Source organism: Moschus berezovskii, chromosome 1, assembly GCF_049115385.1.
Source record: "Moschus berezovskii isolate FMDL1 chromosome 1, NW_MosBer_1.0, whole genome shotgun sequence".
Taxonomy (NCBI): Eukaryota; Metazoa; Chordata; class Mammalia; order Artiodactyla; family Moschidae; genus Moschus; species Moschus berezovskii.
In genome coordinates, this window is record NC_142460.1 from 37,506,007 (window position 1) to 37,532,331 (window position 26,325).

The window sequence follows — 26,325 nt, forward strand, 5'->3', positions numbered from 1 at the left end:
GATGAAAATCAGGCAGTTTTCCCATTTCACTTTAAGAAGCATGGAAATTGAGAGTTTTTAAAAAATCATTTATAAAAGTCTTGATTCTTACCTAAACCACCAAAATACTCCAGGAAAAAAAAAAAAAGCAGAAACAAATCTTTACAATACAAAGTAACTGTAAAATAATAAATCTGATTTTATTGTAAACAGTTATTCTTTCACAGACATCATTATTTCCTTTGTTCTTAATCATTATTTTTATCGTATTCTCTTATTTAAAGAAATGTTATTTTAAAGCATGTAATATAATGTTTAAGCAAAATTAGGAAGAGAAGTGAAATAAACTTTTACACAAAGTATGGTATTGTTTGAAATAGATTGCTATAAGTTATCTAATTCCAGGATGGGTCACTATTATCAGCATCTCAATCAATTGCTGTTTTCCTATCCAAATGCATTTTCAACTCATCTTGAGCACATCCCTAATATTTTCCCCGTAATAAAATATATGTATTTTAAGCTCATGTCACAAGCCTGGACTAAACTGATTGTACAATCCTCTCTAATAAGCTAGTGAAACAGCAAACTAGCACAAGTCTATACATTGCCCTTGCATCAAAATAAAAGCTAAACTAATTAACATTGTCATTCTCTCATCAGATCATTTTTACTTGGATTATTATACCACAGTCCATTTATTTCAAGCTGGCATTTTTTGGGTTTCCAAAAAGTTATCAGTCATATCAAAGAGATACAAGTATTACAAATGTGGGTTTTCTCTGACAGATGTGTTTATAGTGGGTATTTCTAACATGTCCAAAACATTTAGACACAGCTGAATTGCCCATTACAAGGCCAAAAATGTAGAATAAATGCATTTGTTCCACAGCTTTAATCTCTTGGATCACTTCCAAAGTACAAACTTCAATTTAGCTCACCCCACAAAATCTACTGATTTATTCAGAAAGAAAAAATTTGTACAAATTAATACAAACACACACACACACACTCTCTCTTACATGGGTCTGTATGGTCCAAAGTAATAGAAAAGTTCAAGCAGTTGAAAGAAGAGATCCATCAGTTCATACCAGTTTTATGGAAGAAAGGAGACTTGGGTTAGACCTGAGTGAATAGTTGTTGAGGATGGACTAAAAGGGCATCAGCATACATAGGTCACTCCCATGTAGGTGGGAGTGACCCTGAAAGTTCAGAGAGAAGGGACAGTAGACAATCATGAACTGTCCTAGTAAAAGGTGTTCTCTCTGGGCAATGGTCAGAGAAAGGGAAAACAATGTCATAACAAGAAGGTATGGCCAGATGATTGAGGACTACAAATTCACGGAATTTATTATTAGAACAAAAATTGGGAGTCCTTGAACACACTGTTCTTTTAAAGACCTTTCCAACGACCTGTTCAAATAGAAAGGATGAAGTGATTAGGAAGGATGGAGCATCAAGGGTAGAGTGTGTTATTTTATTTTATTCCCCAAATATTGTTCCACAAATGTTTCACCTGCATTTCAAAACTTATTAAAAGTATGTTCTGAAAATTACAACAGATATACCACAGACTCCTTTTCATTTTTCAAAGGTCAGCTTTAGAAAGCCTTAGGACAGTCACTCTTTACCATCTTCTATGAAGAGAGAAGTTCCTTATCCCATCCCTAGGAACTTATGGGTTTAGTAATTGATACCAGAAGAGTAATACAGGTCTGGAACAAGATAAAAAGCAAAACCAAGTCCCTTCCCCATTGCTTTGCCTCTCCCTCCCTGCAGCTGTTGTAGCTGTGGGTGGCACGGACTTGAGGAAAGCCCATTCCATCCAGTCTGGACTGAAGGAAGTAATGTATGGTGGGAGCTTGGAGGAAGGAGGTGGGTCTCAGCAGCTGGTCTCCTATTCTGCCCAGAAAGATGGGTCTCCAAGAAAGGAAAGAGGAGTGTTAAATGTGGGCAGCTGTAAGCTTAGAAGGCAGCTGCCCATTTCCTCAGTCTCTAAGCAGCTGAAAACAGACCACTGCCCACTAATTTCTATTTTGTCTCTTAACTTTACCAAACAACTGGAGTTGTGAATTCCCACAATGAAAGCACTTTCATTGTCTAATTGAAAAGATGAGGTTTAGAACACCCTGCAACTGTAACTTCCATTCTTACCACACTTAAACAGTCATTTGCTTCCATGCGTTATTGCAAACACATCCGTACTTTGTTCATGTAAGAGATTTAGACAGCACCAATGATCATTCTTCAGAAACAAGAACTTTTTATTTGGTTTAAAGGAGCACAGAGACATTTGAAGACCAGATAGTTACATCTCTCTCTTGAGAGGAAGGAGCCACAAGCATTGAAGAAACTAGAAGATAGTACAGAGCCGCCCCAATTTATTCTCCCAGCCAAACCCTGGACAGGGAACACGTGATCACTGATGCCTACAAACACATTTTTATGCTATTTCAGTTTCTTTCCTCGTGGTAATGTCAACGTGCTGTGCTTAACTCCACACTCATGGTGATCACTCAACTAGTTCCAACTCTTAAACCCCCTTATATGCTGATAGAGGCTAAACAGAGCCAGGAAAGACCTTAATCAAACTCTGTAGGAGTTTGCCTCCAGAGTCAACACCAGAACCATCTTTGCTTTGCTGGCAAGAGAGGGACTGATTTCAGAACCCTCGGAGAGCTACTTGTGGTTATATAGGCAACAGGTGAAGACATTATCTTGATTGTGTATGCCATCTTTTTTGTTCTAGATTGAGTATAATATTGTTTATACAGCTATTTAACAAAGTTATTACAAAATCTGTTGAACTTTAAATTCACAATAATTGTAAGGCACATGTCTTGCACAATTGAAATTAGACAATTCTTGCCTCTAAGTAAAATATTTGAGTAGATACCATGGTTAATGAAATAACTTCTTATTTCTGAAGACATTTCCTAAACTTTCTCTGACCCAAAGCAGAGAAACTAAAAGAAGATGAGCCATTTCTAGAAAATGAAACTTTTTCTATGGTAATAGCTTTATGTGTATGTGAATTCAGCTGACAACAGTGATACATTTCTTTAATCAAAACAGCATGTATTGAAAAATGAGACATCATAAAAATAAATACTAGAACAGTCCATTCTATCAAACACTCGTGTAAAGGAAAAATATTTTGCACACTGTAAATTTCAATGCAATTTACATTACATTAACTAGATTACAATTTATGAAAGGTGAAAGAGACAAAGATAACTGCTTCCAATGCACACATTGCTCTGATGTGTTCACAGCAATTTTATCTGCATCTTATCCATCCCATTGACTTGAAGTTTGGGTGCATCTTTTAGCAAAATAAGCATGTCTCACTCCATGATTAGCACAGCATTATTTCATAAATGAGATAATGAACTTATAAAAGTTATTTTAGTATTTTCCTCAAGGGGGAGCTTACAGTTCATCTTGCACATCCTTTGAGATTTCAAGCCATTCCAAGCTAATGTTCTGATGCCATTCCTTACACAGATCCAGAATTATAAAACCCTTATTTTCTTTTCTGGAGCCAAGTCAATGGATTATTATACTTCCATGCCACTTTCTTTCCTGGTGCTTTTTGAAATCCACAGTGTGGACTGGTTTGGGCTAGTTTTTGTTCTTCCTTTACTGAAAAACAGAAGAAGAAGTAAATTCAATGTTTGAGACTTCTCATCAAACTAGGCATGTCTTGGTCCAAATGGAGCTTTGTGAGACTTATTATAAAAGTATCTTTCTTCTCTCATCAGCAGATTTTTCATTCCTACAGATATTCTGGATTATTCCAGTATGTGAAGAGGGTAAGCAGTTCATATAAGATAATGAAAAAAAAAAAAAAACCTCTCTCTGACCCTTCATATTTTAAAATTCAGACACATACACAAATATGTTTAACCCAGTTTCAAAATGTTTATTGTAATCACCAATAAATCTTCATTTTCTTTGGTCAATTATTTTTATAATTTTGCTTTTTGAATAATCTTCCATTAACATATGATGTACTTTAATGTCAAATCATCAAAATAGTACTTTTGTCCTATGTTTAAAAACTGTCCTATCCCCTCTACCCATCACTTTTTTACTGTCCTATAGTCATTTAATTCCCCAAAGCTTAATTTTGCTATAGTTTCTGAAACAAAGGCAGTTCAAGGCAGATTCAGGCCTGAGAGAGTTCCTCTAGCTCTCAGGCTGACCTGCACTCCACCCTGTCCCTCAAGGTGTGATGTATTCCAAAGTGAAAAGTGAAAGTGTTAGTCATTCAGTCATGTCCGACTCTTGGCAACCCCATGGAATGCAGCCCACCAGGCTTCTCTGTCCATGGAATTCTCCAGGCAAGAATACTGGAGTGGGTAGCCATTCCTTTCTCCAGGGGATGTCTTCTAAGTTTTTCCATCAAATGGCCACTTCTAAGACTCCTGCAACAGTGACTGTTTCTCCCTTCCTGAGTTGAAGAGAAGTCAGCCTCTTCAAGATACTTGTCAAGATCGAGGCTCTTTTTGATCCAGTTTCCTGGGAAGGAGCCCTCGCCGAGATCACTAACCCCTGGTGGTTCCTGTTCATTTCCTTCTGTACTTCCTTGCTCCTACAGATGCTTCCTTTAAAAGCATCTGCCTCCACCCCACACCCCAGGCATTCCTCCTACCCCATTCCATTCAAACTCTGTCAACAAGATACTGTGTCGCTGAATTCCTTCAAAGAAAGAAAGTCTTCCTAAACAAGCCTGAGCCATAGAATTTCATAATATTACTTAATTGACTTCAATTTAACTGTAAATTTATTGCTAACACATGACTGTATTTAAATGATACATTTTGGAGATGTGCATCCAAATAAGTAAGATCAACACATCTCTACCTAGGAAGTTATCTTACATGAATGGAAAATAAGCCAAGCAAAGTTGATAAAAAACATGAAATTCTCCTTAATGGTTAAAACAAAAGGGTGGTTAAGTTATTAATGTGGCTTTGGGGTAGCATTAGTATTTATTTGATTTAAGAGTTATCATGGGTTAAGGAAACAAGACTTCTTATTTTGAACATGACATGGAATGACAGAAGCCATCATGTGCACCCAACTGGAATTTAAACTTTCTGCAAGGCATTCAGATGACAGTGGATTGGAGTCTTTGATGAAGTTTTTCCTTGCTTTCCTGGAAGAAAGGAAGATGGGAGGATCTAAGAGAGAATGAATTAAGCACTAATAGCTAATTCTGATGTCTGGAGATGGCTTATGTTTGAATGAGTATATTTTCTCACTCTGAAAAATATGTTTGAGTGAGTATATTTTCTCACCCTTGACAATTTCCAACATGTGAAAACTCCAAGGTCTTCAAAGTATAAAAACCTGGAAGACTTGAGAATGAGCAGAGTCTCCACAATAATATACTATTTTGGAAGAAGGAAAGCAAACTTCAGAGAAAACTCAGTTACTGACACTTTGGTAATTTTACTTTTAGAAATGAGAAGATCTACTTAATTTTTCTCAAATCCTTGTTCACAGTGATTAGCTATTTACAGCTCTTCATTACGATTTGGCTGGGTTATGGGGGGGATTTATATCAAATCCTCCCTCTGCTTCATTGTTTTTCATAGTGATAAATTATCTTTTCGTCTATAGTCTTAGAATTAAGGGTAAAAATCTTTGTTTTTATTCTGTATAAAATATTGAAAACATATATATATATATATAAACTGAGTACACAAAATATAGTATTAATTTGCCAGGCTTTATTTAATTACTAAAAAATGGCTTCTTTAAACAGTCAATATATCACAGCTTGGATTCTTTAAAAAAAATTTTTTGTGTACCATTTAGAGTTTATATCTATTTAATTTTTTTTTTCTGGAGCTTTTTAACTCAATAAATTTTTTAAGGTTCATGAAAAAGAAAATGAAGTTAAAAGAAAAAATTACTTGAAACATTCTATCATTTTTTATTTAAAACACTGACAAAAATGTCTAGTTTATTCTAACAAGCATGCACTAATTTAAATCCACATCTTCTTTTCTTTGATACATACTTATATTTCACATATTAATGTTTTAGTTTAACTGTCAAACTGACACCTATGAAAAAATTTCACCTGTAATTCAAGGGTATGAGTAAACAGATATAAAAGAATACTCTCAAGAATCTTGATGTTAAAGAAATATCACTTTGTTTCAAGATGCCTACTAAAAAGTGACTCATTTGCCATTGTTCCTATACTTAAAATATCCTTTGGAAATAAAACAGAAGGCTGATTTGCAGAAGGTACTACAAAGTTCACATACAAAATCAAGTCTGGCATACAACTTGAGGTCAAGGTGAAAAGGTTTAGCATTACTGCCTGTACTTAATATAAAGAGACAGTACAGTATAGTTGCATATGTTGTAGACATAAACATTCACATTTCAGATCCATCACACACATTAGCCATGAGACCCAAGGCAAACTGTATGACCCATTTAAGCAACTATCTTCCCAAATGAAAATGAGAAAACAGAAGGATACCTACTTTATATGGCCTATGAGGATGAAATGAGATAATTCATAATCCTATAATCAAGGTATATGTTATTAGATTATATATACTGCATTTGTACTGAAAGAATGAGAATCACAATTTTCTTAAGGCAACTTAAAAACATAATTTTTTAAAGAATTCTGAAAATGTGTTTAAAGTTTTTCAAGTTATCTCTCCATGTATGAATTATTTACCTTTTATGCAGCATCTGGAAACAGCAGGTTCCAAAAGCAACCAGGATCAGTAAGAGCAAAGGGATTGTCGGTATAACAACATAGATTAGATTGGGAATTATTCCTACAAAAGTAAAACAGTCTTAATGTAAACAGATAGTTGAGGCAGGATTCTGACATTGTGGTTCTATAAAAGCTTTCCAAAAAATTAAGGCAAAATATAATTATTATCAATAAGCAGATCCCAAGTAAGGTCTTCGCAAAATACTGAATAATCTAATGAAGTAATATATTTATATTTGGTTAGAAGTTAAAAACAAAATCATGCTTCATGGTTGCCATGCTCCAGTTAAATGTCCATATTTCCAAAACTATTATTAAATTTGCAATTCAGATAGGGACTGGCTTTCATAACATATTAATAATCTTAGCTGTCTCACTTCATTAATCCTTCTCAGTTATTACTTTGAAAACAAGCAGTGATTATTAAAGAATAATCATGATTAAAGTAATTGTTGATTTATTGGATATGTAATTATCCTAACTAATAAGCTCAGTGCCATGATGACATGCATAACTCTCTGGGATTAAGCCGAAATAAGTAAATATTAACTGATGATAGAGTCATAACCTAGAGACATAAGACTCCAGAGGCATAAATATTTGATCTTAATTAAATTCTAAGATGAATCATTTTTAATCCTGTTCCATCACACTAGATAATGTTAGATATTCTTGGAAAAATAAAAAACTGCCACACAGAACCCCCATATAGTTTGCAATGACTTTATTAAACAATTTTTCAATGTCATAAGAGGGAAAATATTCCTAATATAATTATTTACTGATCTGTTTGATTAGATTAACATGGTCTGAATGGTTTTAAAATCAGACGACTGAAAGTGAAAAGCACTAAGGTTTAATATCACATCCATACAAGAAAAGCAAATTAGAAAGCTATGTATTGAGACAGCAAATTGAAAGCCATTATCTTAGTCTAAATGCGTGTGTGCTCCGTCACTCAGTCATGGCTGACTCTTTGCAACCCCGTGAATTTTAGTCCACCAGGCTCCTCTCTGCATGGAATTTTCCAGGCAAGAATACTGGAGTGGGTTGCCATTTCCTCTGCCAACCCAGGGATTGAACCCACATCTCCTGTGTCTCCTGCCCTGACAGGTGGATTCTTTACCAACTGCACCATGCTAAAACAGGCCCCTAACCGATTCTAGGAGCAGTTTTTGACTGCACTGGGATTGTGCTGTGTCTTGCAGACCGTGGTGTGCCGTGGGCACCTAGTTGAAAGCTCATTGTGTGTGTCTACTCCCCAATCTGCTATTCAGTCACGTCACTTGGTAGCTTGAAATTGGCCAGGGTGGCAGTTTTCCATACCACAGAAAACTCAAAGCCTACACATTGGACTTTTTAAATCCCAGCTTACCCCAGTCAATCCCTAGACATTTACCTGTTCCCTACTGCTTACAGACTACTGAACGTGCCAATTTATATCATAACACCTACAAATTGGGGAAGATCCTTATGAATCCACATTTTAACATGGGATACTTAGTTTAGTAGTAGATACAGAAAACAAAATTTCTATTCAAAAACTAGCCTAGGGGACTTCCCTGGAGTTCCAATGGTTAGGACTCTGCTTCCACTAAAGGGGGTGTGGGTTCAATCCCTAGTTGGGGAACTAAGATCTCACAATTCACACTGTGCCGCCCACGAAAACTAGCTTAGCATCATTTGTTCCAATGCAATTCTAAGATAAATTTCCATACGCTTACATTTAGTGCACTTTTTCACTAAGCAACAGGAAAATTGGGGCCAACATGAAGCAAAAGTGAATTGGGAGAGTAGCATTGACATATATTCACTACCACATGTAAAATACATAGCTGGTGAGAAGCTGTTGTGTAGCATGGGAGCTCAGCTCAGTGCTCTGCGATGATCTCAAGAGGGAGCTCAAGAGGGAGGGAATATATACACACTCGTAGCGGATTCCCATTGTTGTACAGCAGAAACCGACACAATATTGTCAGCAATTATCCTCTAATCAAAACAAAAAAAAAATTAAGTACATTTTCTTCTCCTTATAGGTGAGTTAAAGACATATGAACTAATTACCTGCCTCAGTAACAACTACATTTTGATGAGTGTCTCCAGGTTGGTTGGTAAAATACGTCTTTTCTACAGGAGCTGTTGGATTAATCTCTGTAAATAATAAGTACAGTTATCATGTATAATGATAAACAAGACAAATGCAAATATAGATGAAAATAAAAGCTTAATACAAAACAAAATTAACATTGATTTCTGAACAACTTCCAGCTAATTCTATTTTGAATTTAAATTTATACGAAATGATTTAACAATAAAGGCAGCATTTAATTGTCTCTGAATAAAAGATCTGCCTGGTAACTCTTTGCAACTTGGATCCACTGGGTGAATTCGTGTAACCCCAGACTGCATTTAACAATCCAGAGAATCTGTGCTGATGATAATCTATTACAGGTAATAATGACAAAGGAGGTACAGAATAGGCAAAGATAGGCAAGAATCGGAAAGCCTAAGAAAGTGAGGCAGTAGCTGTGAATAGAGACCAACAAAGGTGGTTTCTATGCTACTGTTGTTTAGTCGTTGAGTCACAGCTGACTCTTTTGCAACCTCATGGACTGACTATAAGCCTGCCAGGCCCCTCTGTCAATGGGATTTCCCCAGCAAGAATACTGGAGTCGGTTGCGATTTCCTTCTCCAGGGGATCTTCCCGACCCTGGGGCTGGCAGGCAGATTCTTTACCACTGAGCCACCAGGGAAGTCTTCTACTATTATGGTGTATAATTTAGATTTCTCCTCACAACAAAAAAACAGCGGATAACTGCATATGGACAGTATCCGGAATTGATGATTCAAATAAAAATGTTCTAAAGCACATTTCTGTCCCCTACAAACAATGCTATCCTTAGATTTCCTTCTCAACCGTATCTACATCTTTAAAAAACTATCATAAATTAAGGCTTGCAAATTGTTTCTCTCCCTGTTTTTTCTGAGGGAAGATTTTTTCAGTTGCCACACACTTGAAAATAATGAATCTTTATATATATATATATAGTGATCTGGTACTACTCTCTTGTCTAATATCTTTTTCTAGGGCACTATTGTAAAGAATCCACCTGCAATGCGGGAGACCTGAGTTCAATCCCTGGATAAGCTGGAGGAGGGGATTGGAACCCACTCCAGTATTCTTGCCTGGAGAATCCCCACGAACAGAGGAGCCTGGCAGGCTGCAGTCCATGGAGTCACAAAGAGTCGGACATGACTGAGCAACTAAGCACAAGCAGTGGTTGAATTAATAGAGAAATTAAATAGAATTACTAAGAAATAACCTGTACATTTGTTTTCATTTGTTCCAAAAATATAACTCTGTTTATTTTTCTCAATGGAAAAAAAAACACATGCAGCATCTTACATTAGTTTCAGAATATTAAATCACTTCAATGTAATGTTTACTATTCTAATTTGGTCACATAGTCTCTGTTCATTAGAAACTTAATCATACACCATCCTATAATAATATTTACTATTCTTGTAAACATATCTCACCCTGACACTTTGCCTCCTCTAGTCTTCAGTCCTACCCTACACTCATTCTTCTACAGAATTTAGGCACTCCTTGCTTCTGGTGCTCAACTGGTGTTTGCTGAACAAATAATACAGATGTTATGTAATTTATCAATATAGAACTGGTTATTTTTAAAATAGTTCAAAAGTTTTCATGTAATTGCTGATTAAGTGACAAAATTTTAGAAGTACAATCTCATACATCCCATTTTTATTGTCTAAGAATAACAGTGCTTAATGTAATTTTAATAAATATAAAAATTGGATTCAATATTCAGAAAACTAAGATCATGGTATCCAGTCCCATCACTTCATGCCAAATAGATGGGAAAACAGTGGAAACAGTGACAGACTTTATTTAGGGGGGCTCCAAAATCACTGCAGATGGTGACTGCAGCCACAAAATTAAAAGACATTTGCTCCTTGGAAGAAAAGCTATGACCAACCTAGACAGCATATTAAAAAGTAGAGACATTATTTTGCCAACAAAGGTCCATCTAGTCAAAGCTATGATTTTTCCAGTAGTCATGTAGGAATGTGAGAGTTGGACTACAAAGAAAGCTGAGCACTGATGAATTGATGCTTTTGAACTGTGGTGCTGGAAAAGACTCTTGAGAGTCCCTTGGACTTCAAGGAGATCAAACCTGTCAATTCTAAAGGAAATCAGACCTGAATATTCATTGGAAGGACTGATGCTCAAGCTGAAACTCCAATACTTTGGCCCCTAGATGCAAAGAACTGACTCATTGGAAAAGACCCTGAGGCTGGGAAAGATTGAAGGCAGGAGGAGAAGGGGATGACAGAGGATGAGATGGTTGGATGACCTCACCAACTCGATGGACCTGAGTTTGAGCAAGCTCCAGGTGTTGGTGATGGACAGGGAGACCTGGTGTGCTATAGTCCACAGGGTTGCAAAGAGTGGGACACAAGTGAGCCACTGAACTGAACTGAAAAATTGGATTCAGAAGCATCCCCTTAATAATGTCTTTGGATAACAGTGATAGACCCAAAGAATATATATGCAATTCACAGCACAATAACAAAAAATGTTGGAGAAGAAAGTGAGAAAATTTAGAAGTGAATTATTCAGTTTCTGTATAACTAGGCTAATTTTTTTTAACCACTTTTGTATATCAGTAGTCATACTCTTGTGGTGCTGGAGAAGACTCTTGAGAGTTCCTTGGACTGTAAGGAGATCAAATCAATTAATCCTAGAGGAAATCAGTCCTGAATATTCATTGGAAGGACTGATGCTGAAGATGAAGCTCCAATACTTCAGCCAACTGATACGAAGAGCTGACTCATTAGAAAAGACCCTGATGCTGGAAAAGATTGTAGGCAAAAGGAGAAAGGGGTGACAGACGATGAGATTGTTGGATGGCATCATCGACTCAATGGACATGAGTTTGAGAAAACTGTAAGAATCAGTGAAGGACAAGGAAGCCTGGCATGCTGCAGTCCATGGGGTCACAAAGAGTCGGACATGACTTAGCAACCAAACAACAAGTCATGCTATTAGATAATATGCAGGAGCAGAAAGAGGAGACTAAGTTCAAGTCACATAGTACTTCTGGTATTGTTGGAGAATAAAGTTCAAAATATTGTTACAATTTGTAGATTAGTTTTACTGATTGCTCCTCCAATCCCCACACCGCTAAAAAGCTAACTACTCACCACCAAAATAGCACTGACTATAAAGCAAAGAATTTAATCAAGCCAACATCCTTCATAAATAAGACACTAAGCTCGAGGAAAGAAGATCAATTACGTGTGTGTGTGTGTGTGTGTGTGTGTTAGTCACTCAGTCATGTCCAGCTCTTTAGCAACCCCATGGACTGTAGCCCACCAGGCTCCTCTGTCCACGGGATTCTCCAGGCAAGAATACTGGAGGGGGTTGCCATACCTTTTTTTACCACTGAGCCACTGGGAAAGCCCTCTCCATCAGTTACATATAAGGTAAATAAATTGAAAATAAAGTACAGAAATTCTAAGTACGTTAATAAGACCAGCCATGGAAGTGTTCAAGTGCTTCAAAAACAGTAAGTACATAAAATAATCTTGCTCAAAAGCTTGAAGATTTAGGTAGAATATAGTAGAAAAAGGAAAAAATAATTTTATGTCTAAAATGCTGTTCCATAGGTAGTATAAGCTTAGACTACCTAATACAAAACAAGATTCAGAGGTAATAGTGTCCTGAATAAGGTGGTAAGTGTGATGCAAGATAAAATAGTATACAACGGTCAGCTAAAAGCTCAAAGAAAGGAGAAGATAATATTGTGTTAAGAATATGCCATAATATATTTTGTTTCATTTAACAGTTTTAAGCACTTAGTGTCACAAAGTTAAAATGTCAGAGAATTTCAACTTTATATTTTTTAAGGAAAAAAATCTATAGACAAAGAACCTAAGTACAAAACAGATTTCATTTTGCAAAGGCTTCTAAGAGGGTAATGATGGATTTAAACACCAAGAGGTTTAAAGAATAAACTCACCAGGGATAAAGAAAGAAGGCTAATATAGTCAAGAGCAGAATAAATATAAGAAAAGGCTAAATCTAATCCAAGTAATCCCTTGTGCTTTACAGTCTTATGAGTAAAGAAGAAGAAGTATAATTTCAAGAGAATAAAGGAAATAGCAGCACTTGATTATAATTGCTTACCATGAACATATGCTTCAAGGTCAAGCAGATAGCCCTTGGAATAGTTCAAATGTAACTTTCAAACACTGAGAGGAGAAAAACAGCAAAAAGACCTCAAAGCCTAAGTGTCTAAGTTGACTTTCTTAGATCATTAAAAAGATGAGTTTACATAGTTCTGATTAGTCTCTTTTTTGGTCAAATTTCAATTCAGCTGTCCTGTTCAAAGTAATTCAAGTTTACCATTTCAGTAGGAAACCATCCTACCATAGGTCAGGTCAGAGCATCTCTCCATGTGCTGTATAGGGTAAGAAAGTTGGAGACTTCAAACAGAAGGAATCTGAGGAGGCATATTCCATAGATTGAGGACCACAGCAAGAACATGGCACATGCCCAACTTTCCTGCACCAGGGTTCTCTGACATTCTGATTTTCACTGAGAAGTACGAAGCCAAATATCATGTCATTATATGATCAGCTAATATCCCGGAAGAATGGTGCTTGGTTCCCTTTAATATATCAGAAAATGTTCTAAAAAACTACTAATCACATGTGTAAACTCGTAGGTGCTTTGGTCACATACCTACTTCACACTCACTATACTAAATGCTTAAATGTTTGTAAATAGATATTTATTCTTCATAAAACCTGTTTACAAAAACACAATTTGGCCTGAATATTAGAAATAATTACTGTCTCTTAAAGACACCTCTCTGGATATTTTGAGATGCTCCCTTCTATTTAACTCATTGGGCAGTTGTTTGCTTTATAGCTTAGTGTGTTTCAACACTCTGTCATCGAGCTGCAGAGTAATGTTGTGCTTCACTGTAGAAAAACAAAAAGAGCCCAGGTAGCATAGGTTAAAGATGAAAAATATAAGCCAATACACACACACAATCTGCTCCTACTGACTTATAGTGCTTCCTACCTGGTTCATACTTGCAGATGTAATTGTGCTTCATGTTGCACCTGTCGTCATTCCACTGGTAAAGGTAGGGGCCCCCAAGGCCAGGGTTGGCCGTTGGCTGATGATACATCACAACACACTTCTCACTTCCACAGGAAGGTTCATCAGTGTACCAGTTTCTGCAAGGACAGAGTACCAGGGACACCACTCAGTGACTTTGCCTGTTCTACTCTGATACTCCCTACAGGTAAAGGACATCTCCCCCCATTATTTGCCCTCTGAGTCCCCCCAGAGACCTCTACCTCCTCGGGATCCTCACTCACCGGTACTGGGAACTGCTTCCATCCGACCACTGGTAGAGATCTGGGCAGGCACCGGATGTTTGCCCCTGGCCATTTCTCCAAAGCCCTATCCAGAAATCACTATCAGAAATTCCTATTCCTGGCTTTGTCAGGTTCTGCAACATGCTTTCTATTAACTTCTGTTCTGCTTCATTCTCCAGGCTCAGAAGGGCTCCCCCTTCACTCTCACAAGCCAGCCGTGCTTCCTGAAAGCTCACGCGGCTGGACAGCTCATGGAAGTAGGCCATCTTGTAGCAGAGATGCTTGAAATCAGCAAAACATACTTTTTGGCCTGAAAAAAAGAAAAGATGTCCATGTTCTGATTATCTGAACTATCTTCATAATGCTACTTCAGTTCAGTTCAGTTCAGTTCAGTCGCTCAGTCGTGTCCGACTCTCCACAACCCCATGAATCACAGCACGCCAGGCCTCCCTGTCCATCACCAACTCCCAGAGTTCACTCAAACTCATGTCCACAGAGTCGGTGATGCCATCCAGCCATCTCATTCTCGGTCGTCCCCTTCTCCTCCCGCCCCCAACCTTTCCCAGCATCAGAGTCTTTTCCACTGCTACTTACTACACGTTAAAATGAAAGAACCAATCAAAGCACAAAGATTCTACCAAGAACGTTTCTCCCACTGAACCACTGCATAAAGTCTAGAAAATATTCTAGATCCCTACTTCAATCTACAAAAGCTAATTGATTCCCTAACAAACTAGTAACCCAAACTTCTCAAAACAGGGAAAAAGAAAGTATAAGTGGATCAGTCTTGTCCAAATCTTTGCAACCCCATGGACTGCAACGCACCAGACTCCTCTGTTCATGGAATTCTCCGGGCAAGAATACTGCAGTTGGTTGCCTTTCCCTTCTGAACCAAGGGATCTTCCCGACCCGGGGATCGAACCCAGATCTCCCCCCTTGCAGGCAGATTCTTTACCATCTGAGCCACCAGGGAAGCAGTACACCAAGGAAATTTTTGTAAAGAGAAGTCATAATTCTTCTGGCTTACCTTTTGTAAACTGATAGCTAAAGCAAGTGAAAGTAGATAAAGAAAGGTCAAGTATACACAGTAAAGGAAGCTAAAGGTTCAAAATCATGAAATAACAATCATAATTCACAAAGGAATTAATAAAAAGTGAAGTAAAAAAGGAATTTTTACATAAGGCATCATGAACTGAATACATTTACATAATTTAAATTTAAATAAAGTGGCAAATATAAACTGCAAATATTTGTTTTTCTTGTATATATTTGAGAGCTGCTGCTGCTACTGCTACTCCTGCTGCGTCACTTCAGTCGTGTCCAACTCTGTGTGACCCCATAGACGACAGCCACCAGGCTCCCCCATCCCTGGGATTCTCCAGGCAAGAACACTGGAGTGGGTTGCCATTTCCTTCTCCAATGTGTGAAAGTGAAAAGTGAAAGTGAAGTTGCTCAGTCGTGTCCAACCCTTAGTGACCCCACGGACTGCAGCCTACCAGGCTCCTCCATCCATGGGATTTTCCAGGCAAGAGTACTGGAGTGGCTTGCCATTGCCTTCTCCGATATTTGAGAGCAAACATATTAAAATTCAAAGTTAATAGAAGTCACTATAAAGGTAAGGGTAATAATAAACAATTTATTAATATAGTGTGGTATTAGAAGTGACAGGTAAACCTTCTAGAGTACTCTAGGATACTCAGAATTTGGAACAGAAATTTAAAATGCAAATTTTCACTTGTATTTTAAAGGTTTTTATAAGTTACAACACTCAATTCAACCATCTATGCTGATATCTACGAAGGATTTTAAAAGTCACTATATAGAGAGAGAATATAAATTTATGTCAAGATATTAGATTGAACCACAAATGAAGTTTAAGAAAATTCTTATGAGTTCTTAATGAAATATCACCTTTTATCAAGCTTCACTGCTATGACATCAGTAACAACATCTGTGAAGACTTAAATACATAGGCAACAAAAGTTTGACTTAAACGGCCTCTCAAAATTGAATTTCACATACCTCTACATATAGATCAGAATGAACACTCCTAATTACTTCGTGACAGAACTACAAATATGAATGATCACACTGCATCATAAAAGCCATATAAATAACAGGAATAGTGTCCAAGATTACAAAATTCCTACTGTTCTATTGCTTGCACCTGCCTCTTTTTATCACCAAGTAAGTTTGCTATGGTTATAGACACAGTCTCCACAATGGTCACGCTGCCTTGTTTTGTTTTTCATTAGCTTCCATGATTCACCTCAAATCTTTGTTATCAACTTTAAAAACTGCCACGGCTCTATCTCTGTCATTATTCCTTATCCCCAGCCTGCTGTCCACAGTCTCCACCTCCCTTTCAGTCTCTTGTTTCAGCTTGAGGTTTGCCCTTGGAAAATAAGCTAGTATTTTATGTAAAATTCAGGCGAGTTACTTTATACCAAGAAATCAAGACCTAGCTTCACTGCTTCCAATTCTTATTCTTCTTGGGATTGAAGGCTTTATTCACTGTGTATTTAATTTTGTAGCTGATCAAGAAAATCTGTCAGTATTAGAGGGCTATAATAACATTGTTCCTAGCCAGTGTTATAACATTTAAAATAAAGCATTCAAGCTTTAGACTCTTAATTACAGTACATCACACTGAGCCAGTGTTGGTTTCACATCCATTCTCCCCCAGAATCAGCAATTAATGACCTCTGATGACACTTAGAGGCAGGAGGGAAGAAGTCAGTGGAAGGCCATTAACCTCACACCAGTGTTTGAGTGATAGGTATTCAGTATCTTGATACAAGCTGAGAATAGCCAACTAACAAAACAGAAGTTCCAGCAATGCAGCAAGACAGCCAGGTGTCCTCTCTGTCTCATTAACTGTGATCTGGACTCAGGAGTAATGCCCTGAATAATAAGAACAAATTAAGAGACTGCCCCAACTCACTGTTAATGACAAATAACATGTTCATATGAATGACTACAGGAAACTGGAATTAAAGAGACATCAAAAGGACAAATCAGTCTGAAATAAATAGTCTGGGGGAGATGACATGAAAGTCCCAATTGTTGATCTTAATACAATTTTTTTTAAATTTCTAATTTATTATTAGGGTTTGTGATGATGTCAATGTTCAAAATGGTTGTCCCTGGCAATACTTTAGTAATGCCATTAAGCCTAGTGATTTTTAGGCTTGTATTTTTAAAGCAAGCTCTATCTCTATTTTCATTTCTACATCTTTAACATACTTCTAAATCTCAAAATATATCTGAGCTGCATTCCTCTGAGCTTTCAATTTGTTCAATTTTTCACCCAAGAACTCTCAGACTTCAATTTGATCCCAGCACTTTTGAAATATTAACTTGTCCAATGAGATGTTTGGCAAGATAACAGAAAGAAACCAAATTTAAAAAAAAGATTAGCCAGAAATTTTAATGAGCTAAAAATTATTTATGTAACAAAGTCAGCAGCAGTAGCTCAGAGGATATGCCTAGTTCACTTTATAAGATAAAAGTCTCTGCTCATTATCTTTGACATACTGAAAAATAAATGCAGAGATTTACTATTTATGATGAGGATACAAGAAAAATGATGAAATTTTATTTATAAAATTAAAATAGCACTTCTAATTAAATGCATGAGAGAGCTTTAAGTGTCTTGTGGAAATTCCTAATACCACTACTAGGTATTAAGAATGTCAACCTGTAGATAAACATTAGTCTATACAGAAATAATAATAATAAAGGAAAAATCTAGAGACAGGGATTACATTTTAAATAGTTAAGAACTAATACTGTAGGAGCCCTGGACAATAGCCAGCCTTGGATCTCTCTGTGCCAGGTGCCATTTCTTTGGCAGTGGATGATGGAATGGTCCAGGATCCTGGAAGATGGGGTGTTGACTGCGGTGGCTGCATATCAGGGGGACTCTTGGAGAATGAGGACAATGATCAGTTGCCAATTACAGATATATGTTAACTGCAAAGTCTGTTAATTGAACATCAGCCGCGTCCACACATTTTAAAACTGAAGTCACTAGCAGTTCAACTTTAGCAAGGCAGTTTTGAGGAAATTATTAGCTATACTGCACATTTTTATGGTACTTATGTATAAAATAAGTTAAGGCTGACACTGAATTTCTTCACATCCAATTCTATTATCGATTTTCACCTTATCCAGCAAATTGGTCCAAGTTGCAGCAAAATCAGCAGAAGCAACAGCTACTGAACCGCTCACCACCATTTCAGCTGACCACACTTGGCTTAAGAGCAGTGGAACTTTCAACAGCTGGGAAACAAATGTTGCCCTAATTCCCAGAAAAGTTCCATTAATACGGGTCTTCTGGAAGCAACTTTCCCACTTCTCTGAAGGTTAATCTTCTCAGGGAGCCATTACGACTACATCCCTTCTCATTCTATGAGATCACATGGAAAATTTCCTTTTCTCTTGTTTTTAAACATTCAGAATAAATCCTCCACTGACTTTTTTGAACAACAGGAAGCTAGTCTTCCACCTACATCTAACTCCATCTACTACATCTCATCTTCCATCTACTATTCTACCATCTATAAAATAATCAGATAACCACCTAGCAGTTTTTATTTCACTAAGGCTAGCTTGATGACAATTTTCTAAAAGTTACCTAACAGCTGTGGTGGGAAATCTCCCTTTATTGTTGGCTTATTTACAAAAGAGAAAGACTTTTTACCTAAAAATTATTTTCAGCAATAATTTTTAGTATTGCCTGCTAAAATAATCATTCTTATCATTGTCATAGCTAAGGTTCTACTATTTCCACAAATAGATAATTCTTTTTTCTTAATCATAAAAATTCCTGTAGATCTAAATATTGGCAGAGTCTTAAATGTTTTTAGTAACAATGTAAAAGTGGGACCACCTCATAAAGTCATGGCAAGAATTTTTCTTCCTGAAGAGAAAATCTATGATTTGGTTTGCGGGTGTGCATGTTAAGTCGCTTCAGTCATATCCGACTCTGTGTGACCCTATGGACTGCAGCCTGCCAGGTTCCTCTGTCCATGGCATTCTCTATGGACAAGAATACTGGTGTGGGTTGCCATGATCTCCTCTGAGGGATCTTTCCCACCCAGGGATCGAAAGCCATGTCTCTTACATCTTCTGCATTGGCTGGTGGGTTCTTTACCATTAGATCTACCTGAAAAGCCTATGATTTGGTTGGGTTTCACTTATATTTATTAAATTTCTGAAAGTTGAGTCCTCAGTTATGAAAGTAATAACACTTTTTTATTACACCTCACTCTATAATCACACAATATCAACATTAAATAAGTATTGAATTTTATCATATTTTTCAATAAAAACATGGAAGACATAATATGAATTCCAGTTGTTCAATTATGATCAACCTTTAGTTGCAAAGAAAAAAACAAGTTGTCCAAAAGAGGACCTACATGATAAATCTTCTCCAAGTCAGACTAGCTGGACTTTGGACATTTCACTAGAATACCATAAACCAATTTGCTTTTCATGGTTCTTTTTTACTCTACTCAAAATCAAAGGGATAAATATGCTGAAAGTATAACATACAATGTGACATGACTTCAGATCATAATGCCCAAACTTTGAAACTAAAAAGGAAAGCAATTGATTATTCGTTCTGCTTTTACTGTTCAATATAGCACCAACTTTTTAAGACCTTTTCATTATAAAAATGTTTTGCTATAATAAACTTTACTTTTGCAACAGATTTTGTAATGTAATTAATCACATAGTGCACTATTAAGATCGTGCTGGAATCCATCTTCCTATACTGACAAACAGCCAAAACTATAATCTTGGCCATTGGTTGAATAATGGTGGCATCAGCAAATCCTAACTCTTCACCTGGGAAACACCACAAGTCTTCTGAGAAGGGAATGAAATTTATCTCATTAACCCAGTATTTAAAATAAGATCTAAACAATAAATATAAACCAAGTAATCATGTGAGTGAAGAATTTAAACATTGAATTACTAAGAGCTGACTTCAATCAATAAGAGCTTTACTTGAACTGTGGAAATATTAGGGACATTATTTAAAACTTTCCTGGCCTCAGTTTTCTTACCTGAAAAGTAAGAGTAGCTCAGCAATTTAAAGAAATAACGATAATACCCTGAGGTTTATCAATAGCTAAGTGTGCAAACCCTCACAGCTAGCACAATCCACTGTTGTTTTTCCATCGCTAAGTCTTGTCCAACTCTTTGTGACTCCATGAATTGCAGCATGCCAGGCCTCCCTGTCCTTCACCATCTCCTGGAGCTTGCTCAGATTCATGTCCATAGAGTCGGTGAAGCCATCCAACCATCTCATCCTCTGTCATTCCCTTCTCCTCCTGCCTTCAATCTTTCCCAGCATCAGGGTCTTCTCCAGTGAGTCAGTTCTTCACATCAGGTGGCCAAAGTATTGGAGCTTCAGCTTCAGCGTCAGTCCTTCCAATGTATATTCAGGACTGATTTCCTTTAGGATTGACTGATTTGATCTCCTTGCAGTCCAAGTGACTCTCAAGAGTATTCTTCACTCCTTTGGGTAAATTAGGAAAGAGGATCTCTGCTGGTGACATAGGCTGCTATTCCGTAGGTGGCCTCAGTGATAGCTGTGGGGCCTGAATTACTGAGTGCCCTCTCACAGTTTCTTGATGGAGCTTGTGTCCATGACACGACGTACATTATTGTGTTTGAACCCCTTTACCACCACAACTGGGATGCTGGAAAAGATTGAAGGCAAAAGGAGAAGGGGATGGCAGAAGATGAGATGGTTATACAGCATCACCAATTCAATGGACATGAATTTGAGCAAACTCTGAGAGACAGTGGAGGACAGAGGAACCTGGTGTGCTGCAGTCCATGGGGTCACAAAGAGTCAGAAACCACTCAGCAACTGAACAACATCAACAACAACCCCACAGCAACCCTGTGGTGTGGATGTTCTCACCCCATCTTAACAATGAAGCAAGGGAGAAACAGAAAAATTAAATCATTTGCCAAATTCACACAGCCCATAAATGGTTAAGGGTTTGGAACCAGGCAGTCTGACTCCACAGTTCACACATGTCCCCAAATTTCTAGGCTGCCTCCATGGAGGTCTAAGGTATATTTTTCTAAGGTGAAAAAATTCATGAATAAAGGGACTGATTCATATATGCATAATTAGTATAACCTATGCTATCATGTTTAGCATAGGCTCATGATTGATTACCGGATGGCTAACACATGCTTGGGGTTGTACATAGAGAGTTTCCCTCTAAGCAGAATGCAGAATTTCTTTTAGTTGACATTCAGACATAAGTTTCCTATTGCAACATCTATCTCAGATTTTCAGACTCCATATCTCCTCAATGATTTTTAAGTCTAGACCTTCTATTTTCCAAACAAAATAGACAAGGTCCAACCTGAACATCTCCCCAACAACAAGGAATATAACTTTAGTCAAATTGTCAGGCTATGTTCTATCATCGGTGATATGTTAAAACATGAAAGAAACAATCTCGCCTGCTAGTTGTGTCCATCACTGACCTGTGTGCTAAGCATCTAACACAGAAGACAGAGAGTTGGAGAAGGCTAATGAGACCATCAGCTGAATTTCCACTTTGAACATCTTTATATAATACTGTCCCTTTTCAATGTTAATGTAACAGATATTACCATCTTCCAGTAAAAGAATTATGAAAATAAAACCATAAAATAATGAAAAACGGCAGGTAAGGATTAATGACTATGATGAATGTGTAGTTTATTAAGTGACTGCTAATAAGATTAATTCATTCCTCTCTTGCCCAAGAGATACTTAAAGTAATTGCATCTTTGAAAACTGCACTGTCATCACTTTATGCTTTTGATGATGTCATGGAATAGTACCACAAGCTGGAATACTCTCAGCAGTTTTTTTGCAATTAAAAAAAAAAAATCTTGTATGTCCCTTGCTATTAAGCTATGGGTTACTGGTCACCACCTATGATTTTGCAATATTCTGTGGCATTTAGATGATCAAAATGGAAGTCTCTAAATCGTTCAGTCTTCTAAATAAAATGTTTGCCAATTTCAATAATTTCAAGTGAATACATATTAAAGTGTTCTGCAGAAATGTGGAGGTACCTTGAAACACACCTAATGCACTTTGCAGTATAAACAGGCTGATGGATCACTGCTGGGTGCACTTAAAAAGAGAAAGTAAACACACATACACCTTACTTCAGAACACTTTAAATGCTTAAGAATAACCATGTGCTCTTCAGATATATTCTCCCATCTTAGAGACCTGAATTTTGAATTCTTTTTCATATGTATTCATATACCCCCAAAGTAAAATCTTCTTACCTTCGTCCTAAAGAAGATGTCATTACCCACCAGTCACTTCATAAACTTAAATGATTGCACCCCCAGAGATATCCTCTATACGAGGGATCCCCAAACTGCCTGATGGTCTGAGGTGCAGCTGATGTAATGATAATAGAAATAAAGTGCACAATAAATGTAATGGGCTTGAATAATCCCAAAACCATCCTCCTACCCCTTTTTCCATGGAAAAACTGTCTTCCACGAAATCAGTCTCTGGTACCAAAAAGGTTGGGACCATTGCTACACATCTGTGTACAGCAACAAATCAGTATTGGTCTAAGATCTTAAAATAATTCCCAAATTAGAGTAAAAAATTCACTAGATATTCTGTGATCACTATCCTCATTGTCATATATTTTTATTGCATATTTATGCATCGAAATAAGCATAGCCAGGAATTTATAAACATACTTTTCTATTATTGCTAGATGCTATGAAATCTTATGAGGCAGGTTAAGATAATGTTTCATAAGCTTATTCTCCTTAAAATGCTTTCACTTCATTTATAAATAATGCTCTCAACTTTTAAAAGGTGGTGTATGTAACAGTATTGGAAAATATCTTATTGAATAAAGTTATGAGTTCTTATCTTTTTTCCCTAGGATAAATGGTTATTTTTGGTAGGTTATATGGAAATTATAATGGCTGTAAAGATCTTCAATAACTAAAAAATGCATTCCATATATTGTAAGTATGTTCCTAATAATGGCCCTAAAAAGCTTGTTTCAGTTGACAGACAGTTAAGTAGAATTTTGGTAAATGGTCCCTAGTGGCATGAAAAAGTTGACACACCTTTCAAAGCTTAACAGCATCCAGGGAGACATTAGACCTAATATTTCAGAAATATCAGGCTTTAGACTGCTTTGTTCTCATGCCATTATGGCTGATATATACATTTTTAAAAATTAGTCTTCAGAGGATAAAATTACAAATCAATTTATAATGGTTAGATTTCAATGTGAGTTTGTATGGCAAAAAACAAATTATTCATAAGAAGGACATAACTTGGTAATTATTTTACTATCAAGTAAACATCATCATTTATGTTAAATTGAATAAATCATGTTCACTTAATTAGAAATTTTCCAGATGTCACCTACAAGATGTCTATAAATACTTACAAGAAAAACACAGCAAAATGTTTGTAAGCATTTGTGCAATAGTAGAATACAACATAAACTTTTCATCAATGGTTTTTCTCAAAGTCTGCTTTATGCATTATTCTTCTTCTCCCTTTGCAAATTTTAAGAGCTGAAACAAGAATATACCTAATGGAGACTGTTTAAGTCAGTGAAGTATTTCCATGTGTTTAAGAAACACCTTCGGAGAAGGAAATGGCAACCCACTCCGGTGTTCTTGCCTGGAGAATCCCAGGGACGGGGGAGCCTGGTGGGCTTCCATCTATGGGGTCACACAGAGTCGGACACAACTGAAGTGACTTAGCAGCAGTAGCAGCAAGAAACACCTTAAGCTCAGAGCCAGATCTCTGCTGTTCATTCATTTTCACGAATAATTCTGACAGAGACAAAGGCAGTCAGATGCTTAATTCACACACTCAGATGAGTTTGTATGCTAGACTTTTCTTTGAAGCTAACATCAGCAGGAGGAATCCAAAGCTAGGGCTTTTGTAACCTTATTTGATTCTGCAATGTTTTCATTTTATATTTAAATTATAACAGCCTGAAAAAAAAATGTAAGCAACATGTATTTCCAACTGACCTTTCACACAATGTATTTAATTCCAATATCTCCAGAGGGCCAAAAAGTTAGTGGAGAGTGATTGATACCCAGACATTGAAGGATTGTATTCAGGAGATGCAGAACATCACATTGCTGAAGGGAATATCAGTAACAATTAAGCTTAATAGGCCAGTTTCTAAAGGTCTGGCTTCACTACTCATCAAGTCGCTGTCATCTGTCATCTACCTCTAGTGACACCTGTTATACAGACACACAGAATGTGAAAAGGAATCTGTGCTTTCTACATTCAAAAAAAAAAATTACACATTTAAAACACAACCCACATACCTTCAACAAATATCTGTTGCAACACTATAATTAGCATCACAATAAATTTCAATAAAGGTAGCTATGCTCAATTTTCCTGTAAGGCCCCATTCATTCATCCTAGGCTTTCGAGAATCTTCGATTTTTTGGGGGGTGGGGTGGGGGGGACCTTCCCCAAAAGTAAGGTAGAGTGAATGTGGTATGAATTACTCAACAACAGGACAGTAAAATTCGTCGAAGAAAAAAAATCAAAGCAAAGGCCGGGAAGCGTGCCAATTCTGATCCGTTTCCTGGGCATAGACTCGACCGACCTAATTGGGCACCTACTGTGTGCACAGACCTGCACTGGTGATCATGCACACCTCAACCCAACTCGAGCCGATTTTGTGTTCTGGGAAGTCCCCAACTTGCAACAAGGTGTGTAAAGGAAATATCTCCTCCCACGACGACCAGTGGCCTGGTGTTTGTCAGCCCTCCTGAGAACAAAGGCTGAGCACCCCGGGGTCGGTGAGCCACCCACAGCGAACAGGTCTGGTCCCAGAATCTATCATCTGCGTGAACCCCGTTCGGGCGGGCGGGGGCTGGAGTCGCGCCAGGCCAACAGCGGGTGGCATCTCTGCAGCGGCTCTTCAGTCTCTGGCCTCCGTCGGCCTCCGCGGTACCCCACCCCTTCCACAGGTGCCAGCCCTGCGGCCAACTCTCTTATAAAGAAAGTCGAAATAAGTCCTAGAAAACGCTGTACTGCCCAGGATGAAGCAGAGCTCGCTTCGCAGCTACGAAACCAGGCACTTCCTAAAGAATGTAAACTTTTCTGGGTGTTTAGGGAGAAATGGGGAGAAAGCAGCATGCAATCAATTTCCGCCTGCCTCCTGCGGCCCCCTACCTACCCCGCACGGCTTTCCAAGCCCTGGGAGAGCCTCCATCCCTGGACACGCCGGCCCTCGCCCGCGCGCCCCGCGCTCCCCGCTCCCGGCTTGAGCGCCCGGGACTCACCGCTGACCACCCGGCGGCAGAAGGCTCCGTGGCCGCAGAGCAGCGCGGCGCCCAGCAGCAGCGATGCCACGCGGCTCATCGCGGCGCGCCGGCAGGTGTGGCGTGGGGCGAAGGTGGCCTCTGCCTGCCTGGCGGCCCGGGCTCTAACCCCGCAATCCTCCTGCCTCCCCGTTGGAGGCCCTACTCCCGCCGCCGGAGCCCGGCAGCCCGGCCCCCTGAGAGCATCGCCCCGGGCTGGACCTGGCGCCAGGCGCGCTGCTACCGCGCGCGAGGGTGCCGGGCTGGAGCGCACGACCCTGCGGGAGCGCGTCTCCAGAGAAGCACCCGAAGTTAGGGGTCCCGTGTCTGTCCCAGAGCGGAAGAAGGAGCCCTGGTGTGGACCCCACCGCCCCCCTGGCTCCTCTCCTCCGCCTCTGGCCAGCGAGGGGCTGAGCCCGTGCGCCCAGGTCGTGGCTCCTACAGACGCAGCAGCAGCTCTGCGCTGAAGGCGCCGTCTTATATACCCACGTCCCCGAGGTTCCAGCCCCTAGCCAGTAATAATTTTTAACTACTTCGTCTCTCTTGCCCTGCGGAGCATCCTTGGCCCCTCCCCTAAAAACTGGAGCCACTTTGAAAACATTCCAGTCAGCAGCCCCACCTCCTCGAGCTCTTCTCTTTCCATTCGCTAGCAGACTCATTTGTGTAAAATGAGACAGCTTTGCTATTAAACTCTGGCAAAAGTTGGATCCATTTGATTTTCTCAAAGATTAATGTCCACGGGGATGCCAAGTTGTGGGGCCTTTCTCTCTTTCTCTCTTTGTGCTATATTGCTTGATCAT

The 26,325-nt window shown here is 38.4% G+C and overlaps 1 protein-coding gene across 1 annotated transcript; it reads right to left on the reverse strand.

The window, feature by feature from the left end:
* Positions 1 to 2,292: 2,292 nt before the first annotated feature.
* CHODL (chondrolectin) lies at positions 2,293 to 25,956 on the reverse strand. Its single transcript, XM_055417770.2, has 6 exons — positions 25,508 to 25,956; positions 14,159 to 14,468; positions 13,857 to 14,014; positions 8,801 to 8,887; positions 6,695 to 6,797; positions 2,293 to 3,624 (listed from the first exon to the last, which is right to left on the reverse strand). Exons 1-6 carry the CDS (start codon positions 25,584 to 25,586, stop codon positions 3,540 to 3,542), a joined length of 822 nt encoding a protein of 273 aa, XP_055273745.1. The 5' UTR covers positions 25,587 to 25,956; the 3' UTR covers positions 2,293 to 3,539.
* Positions 25,957 to 26,325: the final 369 nt, after the last annotated feature.